The sequence below is a fragment of the Varroa destructor genome, unplaced genomic scaffold (genome assembly GCF_002443255.2).
Source record: "Varroa destructor unplaced genomic scaffold, Vdes_3.0 BEIS01000003.1, whole genome shotgun sequence".
Lineage (NCBI taxonomy): Eukaryota > Metazoa > Arthropoda > Arachnida > Mesostigmata > Varroidae > Varroa > Varroa destructor.
The window spans coordinates 48510605-48536034 of record NW_019211456.1 but is presented as its reverse complement, the minus strand read 5'-3'; the positions used below and the strand labels follow the sequence as shown (position 1 = coordinate 48536034).

The window sequence follows — 25430 nt, the reverse complement described above, 5'->3', positions numbered from 1 at the left end:
ATATATACAATGTAGAAACGGCAAAAGAAAAAGGCTCGAGGATGTTTGTTTTTCAATAAAATTTTATTCATTCCGAAAGAAAGGCACGATCCTTCTTTATATTGGTAGCAATAATGATAATATATCGTGTGATGCAGGATTTATGGGTAGTAGTTCCGTCTGATGATGTTATGCAATGAGATATTTGTCTATAGAGATTGGGTGGCCGACTAAGATGATTCGCTTTTTATATTAATAATATTAACAACAACAACAATAATAATAATATATGGATTAGAATTTATTTTATTTCATTCCTTGACGATGATGTCGAGTAAAGTCCCCATACGATATCAGGCATCAATTCAAAATTATTTGATACCATATATTTCCAACACGCTGACAAGTGATTACCATTAATTAAATAAGTAGTATTGCAAGCAAATCGCTTGAATCACGTTATGTGTTGATTACTTTCGATAGTATCACCTATTATTCGATTTGGTAGGCGCAGTTCTCTCGCCTGACATTTTCCACCTATTGTATCTGTACGAAGATCATGTGCATGATAAAATTACCGAATAGAAAAAAACGGAGATAACATCGACTCGAAGTACCGCAAATGAAGTTTTTAACTCTTGAAATAAAGCGCAGCTATCCAACATCAATCGTATGGTGATATCGTTACTTGCGAATAACCGTTGCGCTGGACAGCTTTATATTTACAACATCCAACTTCCAGACATTCTCATGTACTTTTACAAGTTACCCCTCCTGTATCAAGTTCCTGAAAGAATAAGTCTCCATCTATCTTCAGGCTATATTTTTTTTCTGTGGATTTATTCTATGTATTTCGCTGATTTATGGTAACGCCTTTTTAATCTAGGCTGGGATAATTTCGCCAGGATTCGAATATTAGCCCACATGATCTCCATTATTATTATTACTATATACAAATTATACTGTCTGATTATCAGAATTATCGGCATATCAGTACTAATAATAATAACTATTATTATCATCATTATTATTGGCCAAATAAAAAGCGACAGTTTTGCTATGTAGATGAAACTATGCTTCATTTATCGTTATTCCCTTTCTTCGTCTGCCTGTAATCGACATGGTCAAAGTCATATTACACAATTATCTAATAATAATAATAATGATGATGGTAATATTGCAACATTTATCTTTCGTTTTACGTTCATTTCTCGATATTCCGTCGTCATCGTCACAATAATACGTAGTAATAAATGTGTATTTGTTTGTTTAGAAGGGAGCACTCTCTCTCATTTCTGCATTCATTTAGTAGTGTATTGATCTGTATTAATGTAACATATTTATTATGCTCTGTGCATATATATATATATATATATATATATATATATATATATATATATGGTCGATTTTACCATTTGTATATATGTATATATTTATATATCAGGAGATGGCCGCAGGTACTGAACGGACAGTCCCTCTGAAGTACCTGAGGGCCACTCTCCCCTGTTGGGTAGCATTTACAGTGTCAGTGCCTAACCCCAGTGTGTCAATGTCATCCCAAAAACTATAATAACTTTTTTATTCACACAGGTTGTGTAATGTGTGTCGTTGGCGGGACTTAGAGCTGGAACCTGGTCTATTTCAACCAGAGGCTTGGTTGCCCAAGCCGATTCCTGGTAGTCAAATATTGAATTACAATATTCCATCACTTTTGCGTATGCATCGCGCCATTGTTGCATCGAGCATTCTTCGCGTATGGATAGCCACGTCCTCCTACAAATTGCAGCCATTTTTTTAATTCCTCTCTATATTTCCCCGACTTCTTAATTTTACCTCAACTGATCCGCCGTTTTCAGTGTAGCTCAGCTTTATCATGTTGTTTTCTCTCTGATTTTATATAGTTCTTATATTATCCTCTCTCATTTTATTCGAACATACATCTCTCTATAGCATTTTGTTCTATGTATATATATATGTATATATATATGTATATATATTGGGGTTATGTAATATATATGTATATTGTATACACATGTAAGTATATCTTTTTTATAGGATCTGGAAGATCGCCTGCGTGTGGCTTTCATACGTAAACTTAATGTAACAATAGAGCTCAAGAAGGTAATAAGAATAATCGTCATCAGCACATAATCATTGGTCACTAGATAAAGGTGATAAAAATAATGTAATGAACAAAATTGTATCTATTCTTATGTATAATATTGTTGGCTCATCGTAGAAGGAAATCTTTTAACATCAGATGAATCATCATAATAAAAGTAATATCTAACAACATGATGCGAACACATGTGAAGGTTAGGCCTCGTCCGGCTCGGTTTTATTTGCAATGAGACATGTATGTATTAGCCTATTTCCCCACCGGCGTGGACCATTTGGTTTTGTTAAGGTTTTTTTTTCACTGTCTTTTAATCGGCGATTAGTATTATTCTCAGCTGATTATATATGTGTAGCTTGCACCTAATCAGCGTTTGCTTCCAAGTTTAGCCTGATTAAGATATAATACACTGTCATCCTCAAAAATTTTTACTTTTTTAATCCTGACCTCTTACTTCAGTGACATGGTGTTCTTCGACTTAGCATCCACTAATCAGATCCCCTATAGTTACACGGTGTTATCTAGCTTTGTGTTAGTCTACATACATTCTGTGTGTTCGTGAGTGAAAAAGTATGCGAATATCTTCCTATATATATATATATATATATATATATATATATATATGTATATATATATATGTATATATATGTGCCCGTGTTGCTACCACTTTTCTTTGTCGTATATTTCTCTTTGTTAAGGTATGCACATAAATACAGTAGCACGATGTTAGCACTTTAGTGCAGCTGTTGACCAGTGAAGTAGTAACCGTAGTGATATCATTTAACGGACTTCATCATGTTATCGATATATCTTATAAGCTGATGGATCAATGGTACCTTTGTGTTTCGATGAATACGCACGTGGGTGTCTGTCGGTCTGCGTGTCCGTCTACCTGCCAGTTTTTGCTTCTTGGAGCATATTTGAATGTCGGCTACGTATGTTTGCGTTCGGAATATACGGCATGTATTCACATTATTTTATATGTTGGCTATTTTTGTTTCAATTTCAGAGGTCGTTCTCTTCTTTTAACATCACTTTAGTGTCATCACCGTCCGACTCGGCGAAATACACTCACAACAAAAACAGACGGAGAAATTTACTCAAAATTGGTTGACAGAGCGCTAGCGTTGGTTTTATTTCCATTTATGCGTCCAGTGTTTAACTGTGCCAGCAACGAAATTATATAAAAATATCTCTCGCAAGCCAACCCGATAGCCGATCTTTCCTATTTCCTTTATACTTTTCTGTTGGTCATTTTTATCCATTTTTAGACTGTGAATACTAAGTACTTGGTTAATCCTAGAAATAGCTTTTTTTTTTGTACCCAAATGGGTTAGTTGTCAAATGTCTGTGTACGTCCGATGTGAAGTAAGTGTTTTTCTGTCACACACGTTCGTCTGAGTCAGTACCGTGTGCTTGTACATGCTTTTCTCTGTTCCACCACTTCATTCACGTCCCTTCACAATTGCTTTTACCTATACTCTCCCTTTCCTCCCCCGTTTTCTTTTCTTTCTCTCCCCCCGTATTTACTTCATTATCATGTCTATTCTATACTCATTACATAGCCTTCGCATATCCGTAAAGTCCTTACGGTCACTTGAGTTATGTGTACATATTCTCATTAGCGTCATTATCATTACACTTAATAGTTATTATCTTAGTATCTATTACTATTTTCTTTAATATCAGCAGTCTCCACTCTCGCTGTCTTAGTCACGTTTTTGCGCCTGTGATCATAATCCGGCCTGAATATGTCACACGGATGGAAAAACAATAACGAGATGAGCGCGACATGTTATAGGCTGAACATTTCATGACCGTACAACTCTTGTGTGAATAGGTGTCTTTTGAGACACAACGCACATTAACATTATGGCTTTTACTTTAGCTCCCCGACTTTTCGATTCATACGTTACATTTTCATTCATCACACTGAGTCCCTACCATTCTTTGTAAGTTGTGCTTACCGACTACCGTCTGGCGTGCACTGCACGGTACCACTCTGGAACACCCCCTAGTGCCATGTGAACGGCTGCTGCGGTATATTAAACCAGTAGAGTCATTGCGTCACTGTCATCAAATTCTCCGTAAAGTATGTCGTATTGTACAACTTCTCGTTCTTCTATAAATTCCTTTACATGTTGATTAAAATCCTTACACCCTTTCATTTAATCTTATCCTTCTCTCGAACTCAATACGTCTGATTTTATTCATTCTGTTATTTCCTCATACTATTATGAATAATTAACTTCTTCAGGAAATCAAAAAGTAAAGCCGACAAATTGTAGGCGACTTACTCCTCTTCACTTCTCAATCAAGTTATGTATCATATATATATATATATATATATATATATAATTTGTGTGGGCTGTCTACGTCTGTGTTTATACCAGCTGATTGATTGATAGTTATTCTTGTATAGAACGATCACGGTGGTAAGGTGTGTAGTGAACAGCACACAGCCAAAGACGCATTAGCTCAGCTTGTCGTAACCCCTCGATGCAACCCCATTTAGGGTATCGGTCTCGTGAGTTTGCCGTCAGCCATTTCATCGCCAACGTAGCATCATGGCGATTAGAAATATCGATAGTCACATAATGACAGCCTGGTAACACCAGGCGCTCTGCGATTGCATTATATAATCATTGTCAATGGCATGAGTTACACTTAAGTGCTTCGTCTCCGATTCGATTCGCGTCAGCCCGCCGTCTGGTCTTTTGTTCCCATTGCAAGCGTCATTCCCTCATGATACTAATTATTACCCTTAACTCATCGCCATCGTGTTACTGACCGTGCTGATGACGTATTTTCATGATAGATAACAGCATCACTTAAAGGTAAATTCAAGAAATGTCCTCAGCTGACACACGTCCACTATTTTTATCCAAAATCGCCGATTCTTGCTTTTGCTACTTTCACAGACACACTACGTTCGCCATCGTTGTAGAGAAATGAAATATGCAGACATTACTTGGGAGACTACGGTTAGTGGCCGAGAATCGAAGGCTAGACAGGTATAAAAATTTTTCCAATTTTTCTATCTTCCTAATCAGACTCGACAAATTCTAATCAGACTCCCACAATGCTGCCCTTCCAGCGATTAAGCCACACTAAGTAATAAGTGTAGCTTAATAGTTAAGTGTGGTTTAACAGTTACGTGTCTAAATTGCGTGATTATTTATCGTGTAATATTGTAGCACGAAGCCGATATTGTTAATCAAGCAAGAAAATGAGTTTGTTCCTTATACCTGGAATCATATTGTGCACGCAAAATGGTTTTCCAAAAAAGAGCCCGCTCTCTGATTTACGTAACGACATGTCAACAAAAAGCTAGACAACTGCATGAAGCTGAGCTTAAAGAAATGGTCTGCAACCACCGATACACAAGTGACAAAAATAAGTGACATCTACAGCGAGTGCGTCAAGAGAAGATTATTCGAAGCTCTCCTCTCTATTTTATTTCACTTAATACAGATAATGTGAGTAATACGAATACGATACCAATTCAGATGAGCATGCAAAAAACGGTGATTTCACCCGATTACTATGAACAAGTCTCGGCTGTGGCTTTTTTGCAGAGGTTTTGACCTTCAAGATTTTGAGGTTGTTTTTCAGTTTAGGGACGTTGCCGCTGTTTTTTGACTTATTAACTTGGTTGTTCTTGGCGAGCAGACATATAGCCCTTCTTGGACCTTCCCGCCGTCCGCAAGTAAATCCAGCAAATATATTTCAACAAAATGTAATGAGCCGAAAAATAACACTTATAGTTAATAATAATGTTAATATTAGAGATGCTATAGCATAAACATGCCACTCACACGTCAGAATATTACAAGTTAATATTGTATGTATATGCACAAAAATCGTGCCAGTCATAAAAAATTGTACAGCAGAGACCACCGTTACATTAATTGGTAGGCAACAAAAACGGTCGGGAAGGCAGGAATAACTGGATGACTACATTCGCCAGACAGCTGCACCTTATATCTCCTCGGCTGTTTGTGTACATGTATAATGGTCTGCTACGTTGAAATTGGCCCTAAACCCTAATTCCGCGGGGCAAGAGTTCGCACACACCGACGATACTGCAATATTTACGAATTTAGTAACGTCGCTTCTCATTGTTTTTCTTAACATCACCATCACCATCGTTCTCTCCCAAAATATCGATTCGAAGTTAGTTGTCCCTTAGGGATTTGCGGTTACCCCCTTCGTGGACGACCTACTACATCTCGATAAGCTGGGTGTTGTAGGCACTTGCTCTCGACACGACGGACGGCTCCACTCGTGTGTCGCTCGCCTAGCCGTCCGGGATTCCTTCCGACATTTCTCATCATTTTCATCGTTTTTATCATCCGCCTCAAACGATATCATCTTTATCATGTTTGACCTGTTCAAGTCTGATATTTATTTGTCGTTGTGGCCCGTTAATGTCGCCGCAGTTATTCTTGTTGTCGTCGACATTGCTTACGTTGCTGCTTTAGGGCGAGACTGCTCGTGTATTTCAGCTGCAGACAGGTGCTCCTTGTGTGCTTCAGTATGTTTATGATGAATATATATATATATATATATATATATATATATATATATATATATATATATATGTATGTATATATATATATATATATATATACAAATTAATGTATTTATAACTGCTGCAAACTGTCGCTGTCACGTAATCCCGCCCTCAAAGAGCCCAGTCATTGCCTATACTTGAACGCACTTCTGTGGTGTCAGTAGCTGTTCGTATTTTCGATACTAATAATAATGTAGCTGAATTTTGAGTCATAAATTTTTCAAAATTTTTGTCATCTTCTTTGCCTTTATCTACCTTCCAGTCCAACACCACGTTCCGGTATCCTGACTTCATGTTTTCATGCTGGCCGTAACCGTTGTTTTCTTCTTTATGTTCAACATTGTGTCGGTTCTCAATACATATTTGTATCGATTGATGGTTGTCGAACAGGTATTGTCGCTAGTAAGGTGTTAGGCCTACTTTCCTTGTTATGCGCTACTTCGTTCGGGCAGATGGTGTACGAGGCAGAGAAAAACGTTGGGCGACGCACGCACGCAGTTACAGGCATGCGGGCATCTTTAAAGAAGTCCCGCTGGTAGACCTCAGGCAACGGCGTTACTGATGGCCTTGTCAACCTGCTCCTGCACGGACATGCCCTGCACAGAAACCTCGTGCTGTTCGAGCCCCGTCGCCTGCGCTACCGCCTGTGCTACAGCGTCTTGTGTGCCCTCGGCTATTGCCCCGATAGCACCGACCCCGGCCACTCCACCCACAACCGCCGCCTCCACCACCTGAAGCTGACCGCCCTCTTGGACTAAATGCTGTCCTGGAGCGGTCAAAACCTGCATATAAACAATGTGATAAAAAATAAAGTATACATTACTTTTTGCTAATTGACCTACCCGTTTTTTAGTTTGAAAGCCTTGCAATCACTTAACGGGCATAAATCGAATGAATAGTATGAAATAGCGACAAATAAAACCATTGAATTAGTTAAAAAAAATAGCTTATTACATACAGTATTTATATACCCTTTCCAGTGGGAATTTGTTGCTTCGCTGGCGTATATAGAAACAGGTTACATAAAATAAACCAAAAAAAAGAATGTATGGAAAAAAAATGAAAAATGTAGAAAAATTAATTTTCAATAGATCTTAACGTACCTGCACGGTGGCGCCCTGTGCGGCAGCGGCGGCAATGAGCTGTTTTTGCTGCGCGTCCATATGGTTACAGAATGCCTTACCACATAAGGTGCAGGCGGGGATGGTTATGGTAGTATGGCCGTCTGCGGACTGCAGCTGCTGTATGAGGTTGGGGTCGGCCACAAAGGCCACCTGCTGGCCTGGAACCGCTGCCACCGTCAATACCTGCTGCCCTCCGGCCGTCGTCAGGATACCCTCAGTGCCTGCGAGAGGTTACGCATTATAAGTAAACGAAAAAGCGATATGAAAAATGGAATAGAAGAACATCTCTATCTGATTGTATATTATAGAAAAAAAAACTTACATTACTAAGAACTTTGGCTCCAACTTCATTTATCAACTGTACCTTTTTTTTTTTCACAGCGTTGTATATCTTTCCAATTGAGCAATAAGTGCCATAATATACCGCGAAACATAACCGTACGCACTCACCTGTAGCGACATGGGTCCTCGCGTGTCTCTCGAGTTGCACGCGCTGTCGGAAGGTCTTCCCACAAGAGCCGCATGTATACGGTCTTTCTCCCGTATGTGTTCTCATGTGGGACTCGAGATGAGCCTTTTGATTGAAGCTCTTTCCGCACTGAGAACAAACGAACATGCGTTCACCTGTGTGTGTCTTGATGTGCCTCTCGATGTGCTCTTTTCGGGTGAACGTCTTGCCGCACGCCGAACATGAGAAAGGCCGCTCTCCGGTGTGGATACGAATGTGTGACTCCAGATGGACCTGATATGATAGCAGCAAGAACAAAGGAAAAACCATTAAATCATCGACAGAATATTTCCCTTATCGAAAGAAGAGACTGCTTAGAAATATCGTACATCTGCGCTCAGTAATACTGTGCAGTGTTTCAGGAAGTAGGTAAGATAAATGCTTGTAAAATTACCGCTCATAGATATATAGAACCTGAAAAAAACTACTAACCTTTTGCGAGAAACGCTTGCCACAATGGGTGCAGCAGAAGGGCCGTTCGCCGGTATGGATTCGCATATGACGTCCGATGTGCTCCTTGCGCCTGAATGCCTTCCCGCACATGGAGCAGGCGAACGGCCGCTCCCCGGTGTGAATCCGGAGGTGGTTCTCCAAATGGGCCTTCTGACAAAACGTCTTACCACATGTCGCACATGGATATGGTCTTTCTTTGGGCTTCGATGGACTCATGGCGTCGCCGCCTACAGACACTTGGCCACTGGCACTGGCCCCCACGGCTACGGGTCCCACGGGCACAGGACCCACCGTCACCCCGGCCGGAAGGGAGCCCGATAGAGAGTTTGGCAGGGTTGGTAGGCCCCCTGTTAAAGGAGCCCCCGTTGTTGAAGGCTCCTGCTTCATGATCCAGCCCCCGCCCGCAGTCTGGATAAGGACTTGCTGCGAAGAGACACAACAAACACAACAAAACAAAACCAAACACAAAAATATGGCAACCCCTCTTAGCCCATGTAAGGCCAAATGAATAGAAACAATGAATGAAGAATCAAGAGAACTAATCAAAACAGAAACGAGACACCGCGATTTGAGAACGAATTTACAACTCTGAATGAATAAAGCAAACGAATCAACACAGAGCAAAAAATGAAGGCACTTAAGAAAATGACTGATAGAGGTATCTTGCCCAAAAGGAAACTTTTTTCAAATTAATTTTCTTTTAAGAGTAGATTATTAAAGGTCGCCAGAGTCAAAAACTTATAGATAAGAATGTCGAGAAAGAGTTGAGATAAAATTGGGTTTGAAGTTGTTATCAAAATAAAGCAAAGAGATAGAATATGTCCAAGAATGAAATAAGAATTTTCAAGGTCGCACCGCAGTCCAGTCCATCGCAGACAATCAACAGGTGAGGAGGTGATGCCTGTCACGAAGCCGCCCCCTTTTTATTCGATCAAATGGATCTACAAGCGAGATCAATCATATTGATCGAAGCAGCCAATCAACCAGTATTCCAACCCAACAGCAACTCGAAGAAGTGCCAAACAATGCGCTGATATTGCACAAAAGTAACAATAACCATGATCGTGACCGTCCATTGAACGACGCACAGCGAATAAAAACCGACCGCCATGATTCCATCGCATGCAAGCCCTTTCAACTTGACACCGAAAGCAATACGTAGATATAAAAACAGCATAACTAAATCCCCCCCAGCACGCCCCCTTCTAACCGTACGCAACACAGATCAGACGGGTGGACTACTGCTAGCAGCGGCATAAATCAACATAACACAGCCGTATTCTTTAGATCCTTGATCTTGTAAGCAAACTTCACATATGCGTGCACACGTAACTGAATCACACTTAGTTTAGAAAGAAAACCACCCCATCTTAGCATACCCATAATTCGTTACTTTATGTACTTTTGCCTAATTACTTATATTCATCAAATAATATTCTGTTTTAATAACATCTGTTTTTAATTATATACATAAGTTAATTTCTTTCTTGATACATATATATCTGAAGCACCGCAGTTGGGAGTAGTCCACACTGATCTTCACCGCTACAAACGTAAAATGGGTCGTACTGCGGGGGTGTATTACCAGCGACCTCCGCGCTTATCGTGAATCGTCACGGTAAGTCTAAACATCCCACTTTGGGTTTGCCAGACCGATATATCTACCACTTGTACTACTGATTAACACATGCACATTTTTATCGAATCCCTCGAGAGGAACTCGAAATGACAATGCTTTATCCACGAAGCCTACTCGGCAACGAAGCAATCTTTTTCAATTCTTATTTTCTGTGTTAATCATAATATTTTATCAACGATCCTTGATCTCCCTAACCGTCTAATCCTCGACGATCAACACCATGTCAACGCCGGTGAAAGAAAAACGAGAAAACAATCTTCTACCTTCAATTAAATATGCTAAGCGCCAACAAACGCTGTCAGTAAAAAATTGGTTCAGATCACACAAAAAATGCGTGTGCTCGTACGTTTGCTCGTTCCAGAAGGACATGGTAGAGAGAGCGTTTAGGATCATTAATCGGCTAGGTAGAGCGGGTAGTATCTAGTTTGTTGTTGCCGTTCTGTGGTCCTCCGTCTATTGATACTTACCCTCGTTTCACCGTTGAGAGCGGCGGCTTGTCCTCCGCCGGCCACTTGGCCACCCGCTGCCGCTGCTGCTTGCGCGGGTTGACCCCCACCAACATTTGTTGTTTGCTGGGCCGCTGCGGCAGCTGCCACTGCTGCTGCCGTTTGCAGTGTGACAGTTCCTGTGGGAGCGGCGGCCTGTTGGCTCATGTGTGTCTGCATATGCGTTTCCAGCTGTTGCCTGTTGGCATACACTACCCCGCACAATGAACAGCTGAATAGTCGAGTCGTCGTCTCTTGATGGCTTCGCAGGTGATTCTGCAAGACGCCATTGTCCGTAAACAATTCACCGCACACACCTAGATAGAGAACAAATAGATTGAATACATTGAAGTGGAACAAACTATGTGGGCAAAAAAAAAGAAAAACATTGGTCGCATACTGATGTTGTGACATAAGAAAGTGGGATTCTCATGTAATAATGTGTATTAAGCTATTACTACTTGTATAAACCGTAGGTAGACCTAAATCTCTAAACTTCTGAACAGAATTTTCATATGAAAACATTTCCGCTTTGCCAAAAATATAGCCAGCATTTTTATTTTCCCCCAGAACTGTTCTCCCCCCAATATATTACCTAAGTATTAGTGTTCCAATTTAAAATTATTATTTTGAGAAACTATCTACTTATTAAATTTACAGAAGTAATTGTAGTTTGAACAGAACGAAAAAAGAACCACCTTAATACAGCTAAGCATTTTATGTATAACAAAGAACTGTTACAGATCTGATTCAGATTTCGGTTAATTTTTTTTATGTCGTTTATTTACCTGAACAACTAAATACACACAGATGACCAAAGAAGCTACTACGTGACCTAGTTTACTCGGCTTTTTAGACTGAGTAGGATCTTACACAAAGTCACAAGATTATGTCATATATATATCACAGACTACAAGATCATGTAAGGCGTTTGCTCATTCGACTATAAACCTTGTGAACCTTGATAATAATAATATTAATAATAAACTAAACCATTCGTTGACCTACCACATCTGTATTGGGTCGTTGGTTGCGGCTGCTGGGGTTGTCCATTTGTGGTAAACTGCGTGATAGTTTGGCCTGGCGCGTTTCCGCTTGAGGCTACGATCGTGATTTGGGGTTTATCGGCAGCGGATGTAACCTGTGTTACTGCCGGTTGGATCGTGACCGAAGCCGGTTCTTGGGCGGGCTCGGGGTCGCTTCGGGCCTCTGCATGTAACACTACGTGCTTGCAAAAGTCGTTTACACTTGTTGTCACGTACGGACATAATGGACACCTACAATTCAATAAGAATCAAAAGCAAAAAGTATTTAACGTATGCGTTACTACAAAACTATGATAAATGATGGAGTGTGAATACATCTAAAGTACTGAGTAGCAGGAGACCGAATTCGTTAACCTGCTGAACCCCATGCTACCCCCCAAAGAAGCGGATTGGTTACATGCACTAAAAGGGTTCAATTAATTCGTGGGTACTGAATGGTTTAGTTATCTTAGCAAAGAACGCATATCCGTGTAATTCAATATATTCAGTAAATAACACAGGATACATATCATATGACAAAAAATTGTGTTACTATGTATATTTTACCAAGTTTATATCCAAAACTCTCCATATTAGACTTATATGAGTGAGTGAGCTATGATGTAGATAAGTATAAGTGCAAACCTGACAGACCCTAGGTCCGTTAACAGGACCAGCAAACTGCAACCCGTTAGATGCTATGGCATTTTTCATAATCATCACTAATTCGAATGAAACTTAATCACCTGTGAATACTGTGATCTGTCGTAGTGCTCGCCGTAGGCGCTGTTGTACTTGATTGAGTTACCACTTGCGTGACCACTTGTTGTTGCTGATGTTGGCTAGTAACGACAGATGATTCTTCAACAACCTGCTGATGTTGCTGTTGTTCGGATGTAACGACAACTTGGCCACCTGCTGTCGTCTGTTGCTTCGTTGTTGTATTATTATTATTGTTGTTGTTATTGTTGTTAGCGGGCACCTGCACCTGGATCATCTGTCCGTTGGCTCCTTGTATCAGCTGCGTGGTTGTAGCGACCTGGTTGCGTAGCTGTTCTTTGCTATCTTCAACAACAACCATCTTATCTCCTCCACCTGCATCATCAATTTAAAATGGGCATCAGTACGGTCGGGGACGATAGAGATCAGTGTCAAAAAGATAGGGGTTAAGATAAAAAATAGAAATCGCGCTAATTACGTCATGGTATAGATTGATGGTTTCTAATGTTTTCGAGATAAATACAGACGGAAGGTACATTATTTGTCAATAATAGTCCTTAAATAGAAGCACATATATAACTACTAAAATAACAAGCACCGACGCTGAAAAATACATCAACATATTCAGTGGAACCAATTAAATCGATTTTAAACAATTTATTAATTAGTCTAGCGCTATATTGTGAGTCAACAGAGTTAGGGCTAACTAACAAACTCAATTATTTCGGTAGATATAAACTAAGCAGACTTAAAATAAGCTACACATTTAATTGACCCACAATGCGATTGTAAACAAAGTCTGTGACTAAAACGTCATTATTAAAACATTTTTGCTCAATTACGAAATACAAATTTTGAAGAAGGATATCATATCGAGTGTTTGTTTTGAAAAAATCGATGATTAGCATAAAGCGTCATCTAGCATCTCAAATATCAGAGTTAGCTTCGAACATCATTCTACAGACGAGCCATTTTGAATGCGTTTGCTCTATGACAAACAGGCAGCAGTACTATAACCGACGATGTTTCAAATTAAGCTTTGAAAAATGCGTGAACAAAGGCAGATAGTGCTCTTAGTAGTACATTCTGTATAGGATCTTAAGAAGTATAACAGTGGCAAGGTGCACCAGTTTTCCCGCTTAACAATAACATGATGCCATCAGCAGAAATCTATCTGATTTCAGAATAATAATCGCCTTAGTTCTTCTAAGTTTTTTTCCTGGTTTGTAACACCAAAGCCAGAATCAAAGAGAAACAATGAATAATATAGTAACGAAATTTCCAACGGAGCGGCTGACCGACCTGTCGGTGAAGTCCTTTGTGGAAGCGCCATTTGATCGCGGTTCTGATGGTTATAGTAATTATGAAATGCCAGCGGATTAGCACCCTCAACTTTAATATCCGGTGATGACATAAACTGCGACTGTTCCTGTGCAACAGTCTGCATCGGCACTAGCCCCCCAGGGGTAGTCCACCAAACTTGCGGATTGAGCATCGATTGGCGGTAGACTGTGACTCGTGTAGAGTCAACTGACCGCCTTACTTTTCCGCCAGCCTCGGCGGGAAAAGACTGAGTGATTTGTCAACAATAGCTCACAACACCATTGAATCAATCAGCAGCGATGGTCAATGAAAAAGTCATCAATAGCCCAGCAACGAGCAGCACTGACTTACACTCACACACTCGAATAAGCAGAACCAGCGCACGTGGGGGCACTCCGATCCAATAACCGATAACGAATCAGTTGTCACTGACAGTTCAAACACTCAACTGTCTGTTGAACAGGAGAAGATAATCACGAGGAGCGATAGCTAGACATACAGAGGAGACGGGGCGGAAAGAGGCCGTAACGAAAACACTGGAGAGTGAACGCCGAGCCGTGTGACACTTCGGCTGGAATTCCCTCACTCAAATGCGCACCCCTTTCGATTCTGCAGAAGCAACAAAAATATTGGGAACTCCTCTCTTGTGAGCGGAAAATACTGCCTGTGTGCCTAGCAAACCAGCCAGCCTGAATTGCACTACCACGGACGAGAGGGAGGTTTTTTCGCTCTCCGTTCGTCTCTCGCTCGTTGACCGATCCTCGCCAGCCAGCCAACACCATGTGAGTGAGAAAAATACACAGAGCACGCGGTATATAAAACAACAGGTCATTACCAGCCTCGCCCACTAGGTGGCGCGCAAAACATCTTTTTTGATTCAAAGCTTGCTGTGGCGCGAACGAGCACAACAGCTTGCATTTGGCGATCGGTTGGCAACCCGGTGTCAGTGTGAAAGAGAGGATATTGAACTTGAGTGATGTGCGATGCGTCAGAGGCAATCTCGATTTGACCAAACGGGTCCACTTCGACAGGATTACGAGAATAAATCAGATCCTCAGAGAGCTAAATATGCTGCTAAAAATGTGTTATTAATACTATCAGCGGACGATGTCCTTTTTTGACGCAGTGTACTTTATGCCAAATTGTACACGCAAATAAAGGCAAAATATTATGAATGAAATCTCTAATTGATGTTCACAGCCGAATATTATTAGAATTACATTATTATTACGTGGATTTGCATGTTATAAGCGTACAAAAACATCATTCATCTGAGAAAAATTGTGGCTTAAGTAAGCTACCTAGAAAAATAACATTTTTACCTTAACCTACCTAGCTATTAAATCTAAAATGACATAACAAGTATTGTCATATACGTCAAGCATTAATGATTTGATATTCCAACCAAAATAAATGAGTCTCTGTAGCAAAAACCATACAACAAATGACTATTTATTTTGTTACAAAATGAAGCGCAACGAAAATACGTGTTGTACAAGAGAGAAACAAAACCGTAACAAAATGAGAACCACAACGATAGGCGACGTGCAAAACGTTATGCAGTGGCAATCACATGTGCATGTTTAGAACGAGCACAACGAATTTATTGGTGGTAGAAAGGGGGTCTACGTAGAGCTCCCTGGAGCGGAGGAGCGACAAAAACACCAAAAAATAATTAATGTCGGGCGATGCTGAAACGTGAACTATGAACCAAAAACCGTGTAAAGTAAAAACATGAAAAGGTCCGCGCGCGTCGCTTAGACTTTGACTGAACAAAATGATTATTTGTGCCGAGTAAAAGCAGCGGTAGTAGAAGTAGATAGCTTTATCAGCAGAATATCCAGTCCAACAACAAGAACGAGCCCAAGCACCGCGAAGTAATGCAGTGAACGAAAATGAAACAGGTACCAAAAAAAATCTACCATTGACAACTGAGCTTCGTTTGAGCAAACACCCAATCAAATACAAGACATTCAGACTAAGACGCATATCGTCCGTATAGGTTGTAGGTGACCATGATATGGCAGTGCAGGATGCAATGGCGTTGGGGGATCGCCGATGAAGATCGGCTAATGTGGGCGTAGACTAGGGTGGGCAGAGAAGTGGCAGTCGAGCTGACGTTTTTTTGTTTGTTTGATGCTGACGCTTTTTTGTTGTTCTTGTTGCTATTGTTGTTCGCTGTTGCAGCCTACCTTGCTCCTCTGGGGGAAGGGCCTGCTGGACCGTCTGTAACTGCTGTACGGGCGCGACGGGTTGCAGGGTTTCGAGACCCTCCTCAACGCCGGTCACTGGTTGGGCGTCGTGTATAGTCTGGACGGCCTGCACTACCGGTACGGCCTGCAGTTGCGCGGTCGTTGAAACTGCAGCTGCCATCTGAACATGCACGCCCATTTGAACATCGTGCACGGTCGCTACTCCCGTCGCGTCGTGAACCATCAGCGGCGTCTCCAGCTGGGTCTCGTCCTCATCAACCTGAGGTATCTCAGCCTGCTGGGCTGCCTCGCTGAGCAGCGAATTCGTATGATTTGGGTCCGCTTGTTGCTGCTGTTGTTGTTGCTGCGCCTGAATTTCCTGTGTCTGTTGTTGTTGTTGTTGTTGTTGTTGTTGTTGTGCAACGGATGTCGCCACGGTCTGTGGCGTCGTCGTTGTGATGATCTGTCCGTCCTGGACCTCGATGACAGCGCCCTGTGCCTGATCGGCCGCGGCATCTTCCGCGCTCTGCACCTCGACAATTTGCATTGTTGTCGTCTGTTGTTGTTGTTGTTGTTGTTGCTGCTGCTGTTGTTGCTGCTGCAACTGTTGTTGTTGCTGTTGGAGGTGGGTCTTGACGTGTCGCTCGGCATGGTCCTTCAGTCGGAACGTCTTTCCACAGGATCCGCAGGCGTAGGGCCTTTCACCCGAGTGGATTGTCGCATGGTTGAGAAGATGTGCGCGTTGCGAGAATGTCCTTGGGCACATGGAACACGCGAAGGGCCGCTCTCCGGTGTGAGTTTTCATGTGGCGGCTGATGTGCTCCTTACGGCGGAACGATTTACCGCACACCTGGCAGGTGTACGGGCGCTCGCCCGTGTGAATACGCAGGTGATTCTCAAGATGAACCTTCTGTGAGAAGGTCTTGCCACAAGAGGTACACACGAAGTTGCGTTCGCCAGTGTGCATTCGCATGTGCCGCTCGACGTGCTCGCGTCGCCGGAACGCCTTTCCACATTCGGAGCAGACGAAGGGCCGCTTTTTACTTTTCCCGGTTCCCGCACCCCCTGCGCCCGCTGGCTGAGTTGCCGCGACCGCTGCTGGTTGCGCTGAAACCTCCGCAGCCGTCTCCTCGGCTATCGTTACCGTCTGATTAGTCTCCGGCTTACCTGATGTGTCACAAATACGAGTTCGCACACGCGGCCGTGTGTGTGACACAGAGATATCGCGGCAGTGAGCAGCCAATGACGACGCACACATACGCACGGGTGATTATTGCGCCCCCGTGTCACAACCGAGCATCCGACACAGACATGAACATTGCCAATATCCATTCATTGTCCATGTCATCCAAAATAGTAGCAGCATTTATAAGATTTTCAGAATAGGTTGATTGATTTGTTAGTCGCCAATTATGGGCCTATTATTTCTTTCAGGCGTTAGTCAATCAGTTAATCAACTCGAACCGATCTGTTCCATCCCACCGTACAACACACACATCCCAACACTTGTTATTTCGATTCCCCTGCTGTCCTAGTTTTACTAACAAGATTCATAACCATAAAAACAATTAGGGAATCGTTTCTAAATATCTCCTTAACTGTTAAATAGTTTCCAAGGATTATTCTTAATTTCGTTGCTTGTATTGTTCGCCTATTATAAAGTGTTATTTTAAACTATTGTACCAGTCTTTACAGGTATGTACGTAATCGTTCAAAATCGTACCTTGTTGGGCGTAATGGCTGCGCATGTGCACGTCGAGATGGGACTTGTCGATGAAGATGGCGCCACACAAGCTGCAGCTGTACAGCCTGGAGGCGTGGGTCTGCATATGCTCGTCTAGGCCGTCCTTTTGTGTATACGCCTTGCCGCAAATGGCGCACACATGTAGGGTCGTCGTAACGAGAAACTGGCCTCCGGCTGCCGCCACCTGTTCACTAGTGACCTCGCCACCATCGGCGGCGTGAATCACCAGCTGCTGGGTGGTTCCACCGCCGGTCGCCTCCGCCTCCGTGTCCTGTTCTGCTGCGGCCATCGCTTGTGCGATAGCGTTATTCGGCTGTGCTGCGCCCGTAGCTTGGCCGCTGCCCGTTGTGATTTCGAATCCAACGAGTTGACCCCCTTCCCCCGCGGCACCACCGGCGGCCTTCAGCGCACCCATCAACTTCGATCCGTCTTCGCTCATCCTGCAACCGTGTAGATTAAAACGTCAAAGAAATTGAAGTATAGGGTAAGCATTGCTGGCACTATGGCTCGAACGTCAGCAATAGTTATTTTTGATCATTATTTCTATGGGGCTTTCTTTTCAATTTTTGCTGACTCGCTAGTGTAGCAAATTTCGTTTTATAAGTGAACTCGGAGTGTATTGTATGCTTGTATTTACATGATAAAGTATTTACGATTTTAGAAGGTCGCCTCTACTGGAGACATTTTCCATTGATACGAAACTGTGATCGGCGTATGCAAGAATCTCGCCAAGCTCTTCGAGCTAACGACGTTGAACGTTGTTGATGAAAATGCCACCCTGGCATTTAAGCAGTGCGTTCCCTGGACCCCTGGAAGACTTGGCCGATTTTCGCCACCTCACGTACATTAATCTCATGCGGCTGTACACCTTATCTAAGAATCTTCGAAGGAATGGATGAAGCCTTTTCTAAAAGATTGACATTATTTCCTTTTGGTCCCTTTTTTCCCATCTGATTTTTTCACCTTCTCGAACTGATAGCGCCAGCCAGGGAACCAGCTCACACGTCTATCTATCAATCTGAGCCAGTCACGAGCATAGGTAAACATAAAACACTAATAATTTTTGGTGACAATAATATATATTTATTATAAACGCGGTTATGTGTGTTTTTCTGTTCTCTCGGCATCCCCACCGTGATGAACATGTTTATCCTAGCGCCAAAGCTAGCGTCTTCTCTAGTTCCTTTTATGCCTGATAGAATAAATAGTAAGTATTGTGTCTGTACCTGTAGACGTAGATATTTATTAGCTGTTGAACTACATAAATAAAAGCAATTTTTTTACTCCTGCATTCAGCGTACAGTGAATTGGTTTACAAATAGTTCTTTCGTCTATAGGTGTCTGCTGATTTCTTATTAATATCTTCTTCCTTATGAAGTGTATAGCGTATGGTTGTTGATACAGTGAACGGCGTTTCAAAAGTTAATAACAAATCCTTATTTTCACAACATTGAATCATTACCTCTCTTATAGAGCATTATAGTTATCCATCGATAAGGGCTAGTGATTTTTAATGTTCTTTAAAGAAAGCCAGCGAAAACGAGAATATAATCTCTGAATGCCGAGCACCCCTTTTTTTCTGGGTAAATAAACAAAATACAAACAGATCCACAAAGGTTTGTAGCAAACCATTGGAAAGCTCGTAGTATCACGTAGCGAATATTTGTTACCAAAGTTCACCCCTTTTACTTATTTTTACGTGCGTCGTTACGTATAAATAGGGTTTGCGTTTCTGCGACAGTCAGTCTATGCAGCCGGCTGTGAGCTACAGCACACATGCACGCACGCACGCACACTCACATATACACACACCCATGCACACAAACACACACATACATACACACACTCACACACAACCACCCGCGGTAGGCATTCTGTACTCATTTACATTAGACAGACAGATAAACAGCTCGTTGGAATTTTCACGGTAATCCGCATGACACACTGATCATCAGTTAGTCAACCATTCAACTGCTAATGAAATTTTCTTTTGCCGCTTCTATGAACAACCATGTAACAACTACCAGGTATTTTTTGTAAGTACGGACTATCTTCGTATGTTCTGATATTCAATCAGGTGTTCCCGTACTACTCAACTAATAGTCCTAGTAGTGAAGAGAAATGCAGCCTCGTGGCGACATTCTTCTACATTTGTATGAAAATATTTGTTAGGATCAATCACTTTTTTTTATCGAATCCATTTGTCCCTCAGTGTTGTTGCCTCTTTCCTCAGTTGATTTTGTGTCATCGTCTCTTATTTTACAGTTTATATAATTTTTTTTCTATATGTTCGTATGTATAAATCTGCCTTACGGTAAAATTTCTAGTCCTTAAATAAGAAAAATACAAATGCCACCGGGAAATTAAAATTAGATCAATTCTTACTATACGCTACAATTACTACTTTATATATATTATAATCTGACTAGTTTAGTTGACTCAAGTACTTCTGACTTATTTAAATAATTATGTTCAATAAATAGTATATATATATATATATATATATATATGAGCAAAATAATATATACCGCAAAGTATGACTGTTTTAAGTACCATGTACGCAGGCGGCTATAACGTAAACTGTACTAAAGTACTATAATGTAGACGAAACCATTATAAATACGAGTATAGATAATAATAGCACAGTAACAGATGTGAATATAATACTAGAATTGCTCAAATATCCAGTTTTTTCTTCTCTGATATTGTTTACGGGCGGGGAAACTGTGGCTATAGTTGTTTTGCCTATCTCTATACAACAAAGTACTACGAAATATCACATGAGCATATATTGTTGTGTTATTACTATTGTGTATCTCGACGTATTCCCCGCACTAGCATCATAAACCCTTATCTCGTGACAGCTCCGATATGATTATCTTATCGGATCTATCATTTACGGGGGCTCTAGTTCTCCCTATTTTAAATATGTGTTCATCAAACCATCATCGATAATCCAAGGGAATTACCACTCCAAAAACTACAACGGTTGGAAATGATGTACTCACTTAAAGTCTGCATGAATCGATGAATGATAATTTGTTGCTGTTTAGTTGAATAGCATTTTTACAGATGGCTATATATATATATATATATATATATATATATATATATATATATATGCGCCTCGTTTTCCGTATGCTCAACAGCGGCGCTACAGTCTTGGCGCCGCAATACGAATAGTGGCAGGATATGGGCTATGCCGTCGCCATCTATGTATGCCTAATGTGCTATATATTTATTTATGGACGTATTATATTTAATGTGTATAGATGTGATGAATCATATCTGTTGTATTGGTAACGCATAGTGTTCGTTACGGGCCGCGGATGATCACTGAGATTATTGTTGCTCTCACCATAAACATTTCAGTTTAAGCATGGCGGGAGCGGCCGTGCGCCCCATCATGAACAGCTGTTTTACTGTAAACGTGTTAAATAAGTAACGTGAAAATAAAAGAATAGATAGATGATGAACAAACTGAATCTGTTTGGACTTAGTGCGAGTGTGAAAGACAGGATATTTCAGTATTGTCGTTGTCACTAATGCTGTCCACGTCAGCAACAGGTAAAATTCACCTTTTAATTAGTCTACTGGTACGCGCAAACAAACCAGCATTATAAGCAGGTCCGTAATATTTAGTTTTATCAAGATAACATTAAAATAGTAAGCACTATAATACAAACATTATAGTAAGTGATAAATAAAAAAAGACAGAATATTTCGATCTCTGACTAGATGTAGATGAATCAATATACAGTTGTCTCATACATAGTAATAAAATATGACAGTGGTGATCCGGTAACTGGCAAACATCTCTAGAAGTTTCTGATGTGGTCTTCAGAAACAGACGAGTCTGTTGCCGTTGTCTCGGAATGCCATCATTGTCATATAATAGAACTGAAAATAGCTTGTTGGCTACCTAACTATAAACAAGTACATACATATAAAACAGTGTTGCCTGTATCATTCAGACTGCAAATAATCTGAATGTGGTAGACTATAATCTTTTCCTCGTTTTATACACGGACATACAATTGTGGACGGCGCCTCAAGCTGACGACAACGGTTTCGTAAAACTTTGCTCACGTTAAGCTATGCTGCATAAGACAGCCTTGCTTCTTACTGTTAAAGGTGGCCGCTCCCTTGGAACATTATTAATATTATTATTATATGCTATAAACTATGAAAGTATAGTATGTGTATATTTTTCCCTCTGTCTACCTCTCTCGCGCTCTCTTCCTCTCTAAGAAACCATCTTTGGTGATAGTGTTTAAGCGTCGTTTTTCCGATGTGTTTCAGATCGTCAACATATTGACGATATTGTAATAGACGTTAAGTGTGTTAGATCGGTGCGGTCGAAGAGCCTTAAAAACGATGACGTGACGCATATTATACAGGTTACTATAAACTGTGACTTGGTGGAAAGTGAAGATTCTACGATGATTCCACTTGTGATGTGGATGCGGAGGTGTCGTCTCTGAGCAATGTATCGGTATCCTGAATAACCGCTTCTCCAGTAAGCTGCATTTGTGTGAAGTGGCCTGACGCGTCGGTGAGCACGATCTGTCCGCCTTCAAACGCCTGCTGGTCGATCTCGACCACGGCAACGAATTGTTGGTCGGCTGGTGCAGTGCCTGCCGCCAAGTGTGAGCGCAGGTGCTGCTGGAAGTCCAGGTGGCTGAGACATGCCTTACCGCACGTTGCGCAGGTTAGCACCATTTCAACCACGCGCACTTTTGGTTGCGTGCCTACCGATACAACGTTTCCTGCAGATGTTGCAGCTGGTAGCACACTATTGTTGACGCCACCCACTGTCATAGCGGTCGCTGGGATAGTTTGTACGATGACTTTAGGCTTGTCAAGGCCCGAACTAGCTGCCGCTGCAGCTGCAGCTTGAATTTGTTCCATTTCAGCAGGGGTCACATGGATGACTTGAGTGGTCTCCTGTAGACCAGCGGGCAGATCACCCTGCTGTATTGTGATCGTCTGTGTCGTTCCTCCTTGGGGACTTTGTATTGTTACGACCTGTGGACCGGTCGAGCCATCCACCTCATCGGGTTCCTCACCTTCATCAACACCATCGACGGCATCAACGCCGTCTGGGTCCTCATCGTCGTCCATCGAGTCCATCGAATCGAGATGATCGACATCTTCCTGGGTGTCGACCTGAACCAATTGCTGCTCGCCAGCCGTCGTCGACGTCACCGCGATGCTTCCACCCTGCGTATGAGTGCGGGTGTGGCGATCGACGTGGCTTTTCTGACGGAATGACTTTCCGCAGGTACCACATTGGAATGGCCGCTCACCGGTGTGGGTTCGCATATGGCGTTTCATGTACTCCCTCCTACGGAATGATTTGCCGCAAGCAACACATTGGAAGGGCCGTTCACCGGTGTGCACCCGCGCGTGATTCTCAAGGTGGACCTTCTGCGAGAACGCGCGTCCACACGACCCGCACATGAACGACCGCTCCCCCGTGTGGATTCTCACGTGTCTTTCGATGTGCTCCTTGCGGCCAAACGCCTTGCCGCACACACTGCACACGTACGGCCGCTCGCCAGTGTGAATTCGAATGTGCGACTCGAGGTGAACTTTGCGGCTAAATCTCTTGTGGCAAGTAAAGCAACTGAATGGCCGCTCGCCTGTATGCGTGCGCATATGCCGGCCCATGTGCTCCCGACGGCTAAATGCTTTATTGCAGACGGTGCAGAGGAACGGACGCTCGCCAACGTGCGTTCCGGCATGAGCTTCAAAGGCCTCTTTGTCCGGCAAGATTTTGTCGCATACACCACACTGAAGACTATCTGAATCGGTGATTGCATCGGCCTTCGCGTCGGTAACTTTATCAGCTCCGCGCGAACCGCTCGACGATGATGACGCCGATGATGATGACACGATCGTCGCTGTGGTTGGTCGACCTGCTGTCACGCCTGCTGCGGTCGACACAGGCGTGATTGTGGCGCCCGCGGTGGCTGCGATAGCCGGCACAACCTGCGTGACTACGGTAGGCGTCACGTGACTAACAACAGGTGTTACTGCAACGGGCCCAATCGAGGCTGCGGCTGCCATTGTCACCGTAACAGGCTGGCCGACTGAATGGGTCGCCGATCGGGTGATCGACGTAGACGCGACGGACGAGGATAGAGACGATGCAACTGAAGCAGAAGCAGCTGCTGCTGTCGCTACTGCTGTCGCTGCTGCTGCAGAAGAAGAAGCTACTGTGGATGTGGCAGCGGACGTCGAGGCGACGGGCACCTGCTCCACTGTAATCGTCTGTGGCACAGCGCTGGCTGCGACCGTGGCCGGCTTTAACTGCAAAGTGGTTGTGGGCGCTGCGGTGTCTGCTATGTGCGTGAGACCATTGCCAGTCAGAACCACCACAGACGTCGTGGTGGTGTCGGCGCCGCCCAGAAGGTCCTTATCGTCGGGCGCCGTCGTATATACCCAACACAGGCTTCCCGTTGCCTCTCCATGTCCGTGCGTCGGCAGATGAGCGTCCAAGGCATCTTTATCGGTGAACACGAGCCCACAAGCTGAACATGCGAGAATGCTAGTCGCTGACTCGGTGTGCGCTCGAAGATGTGTCTGCAGGTCATCACTGTTGCTAAATGATGAGCCACACACACAACAGCAGAATGCCGAACCGTCGCCGGCAACTGTTGTCACGACTTCACTCACCTCATTCACCTCTCCGGAGGCCCCGGTTGTCACAACGACCTGCGTCGATTCTACCTGTTCAACCGTTTCAACCTGAACTTGCTGCTGTTGCTGTTCAATAGCTACCACTCCCACGCCGATAGGCTCCTTCTCATCTAGGGCCTGTCCACTCTGATCGGGAATATCGGAGGGATCGTTAGCTGTGGTCGATTCTGGCCTTTGCTGTTGTTGCAGTTGACGTTGATGCTGTTGATCATAGTTGGTTGCAGCCACAGTGTCCGTGTGGATGCACATGTGACGACAGAAATCGGTCACGGACTCCGTAAGGAACGGACAAAGCGGACATCGATGAACTGTCGCCGACACCTGAACCTCAGAGCTCTCGGTAATTTCCATACTTGATACTCGTCGGTCTTGATGCTGTGGCTGTGGTTGTTGACGTTGAGGTTGTTGCGGCTTAACAGCTCGCCTGCAACAGTTAGGAGCAATGAATTGATGCTGTTGGACGGCTTGATCCTTTTGTGGCAGACGTATACTACTAATATGTCCGACGGGTTGTTGTTGATGTTGTAGGAGGTTGGCGTTGTCGATGTTGTGATCGGTTACACGAGTCGCACCAGTTGCAGCTAGCGTCAGTCCGCTGGTGGACGAGACGAGCTCGAGCAGCCGCTTCGTAGCCACCTGCCCCCAGCTCCGCCTGGAAAGTTCGCGGCTATTTGTTGAGAGGATCTAGTGCGCCAAGAGGAATGCCCGCCAGGGGATAATTTCTGCCGATGATCGCGGAAGTGCTAGGATGCCGGGGTATCGGGTAGGTTTGTTGGTGATCGAAAATTTCGAGTGCAGAGGTGTGCAGTAATCCAAGGTGATGACTCTCAGAGAGAATCAA

At 43.0% G+C, this 25430-nt stretch overlaps 2 protein-coding genes across 2 annotated transcripts in view; one reads left to right on the top strand and one right to left on the bottom strand.

The window, feature by feature from the left end:
- Positions 1–256: 256 nt before the first annotated feature.
- The window catches only part of LOC111247816 (uncharacterized), a 56565-nt gene continuing 31391 nt past the window's right edge, over positions 257–25430 (bottom strand). Inside the window, exons 3-13 of the mRNA XM_086982987.1 lie at positions 22326–25241; positions 17864–18324; positions 16141–17307; positions 13928–14206; positions 12652–13000; positions 11889–12157; positions 10863–11197; positions 8736–9179; positions 8246–8537; positions 7775–8016; positions 257–7453 (exon numbers count right to left, since the gene is read on the bottom strand). Of these exons, the coding sequence (XP_086839113.1) occupies positions 7214–7453; positions 7775–8016; positions 8246–8537; positions 8736–9179; positions 10863–11197; positions 11889–12157; positions 12652–13000; positions 13928–14206; positions 16141–17307; positions 17864–18324; positions 22326–25241 (6994 nt within the window). The 3' untranslated portion in view covers positions 257–7213. The remainder of the gene's footprint in view (positions 7454–7774; positions 8017–8245; positions 8538–8735; positions 9180–10862; positions 11198–11888; positions 12158–12651; positions 13001–13927; positions 14207–16140; positions 17308–17863; positions 18325–22325; positions 25242–25430) is intronic.
- LOC111247818 (UPF0389 protein GA21628) overlaps positions 21289–25430 on the top strand; it is a 39530-nt gene continuing 35388 nt past the window's right edge. Inside the window, exon 1 of the mRNA XM_022799248.2 lies at positions 21289–21451. The gene's annotated coding sequence lies outside the window, so the exon portion shown is untranslated. The remainder of the gene's footprint in view (positions 21452–25430) is intronic.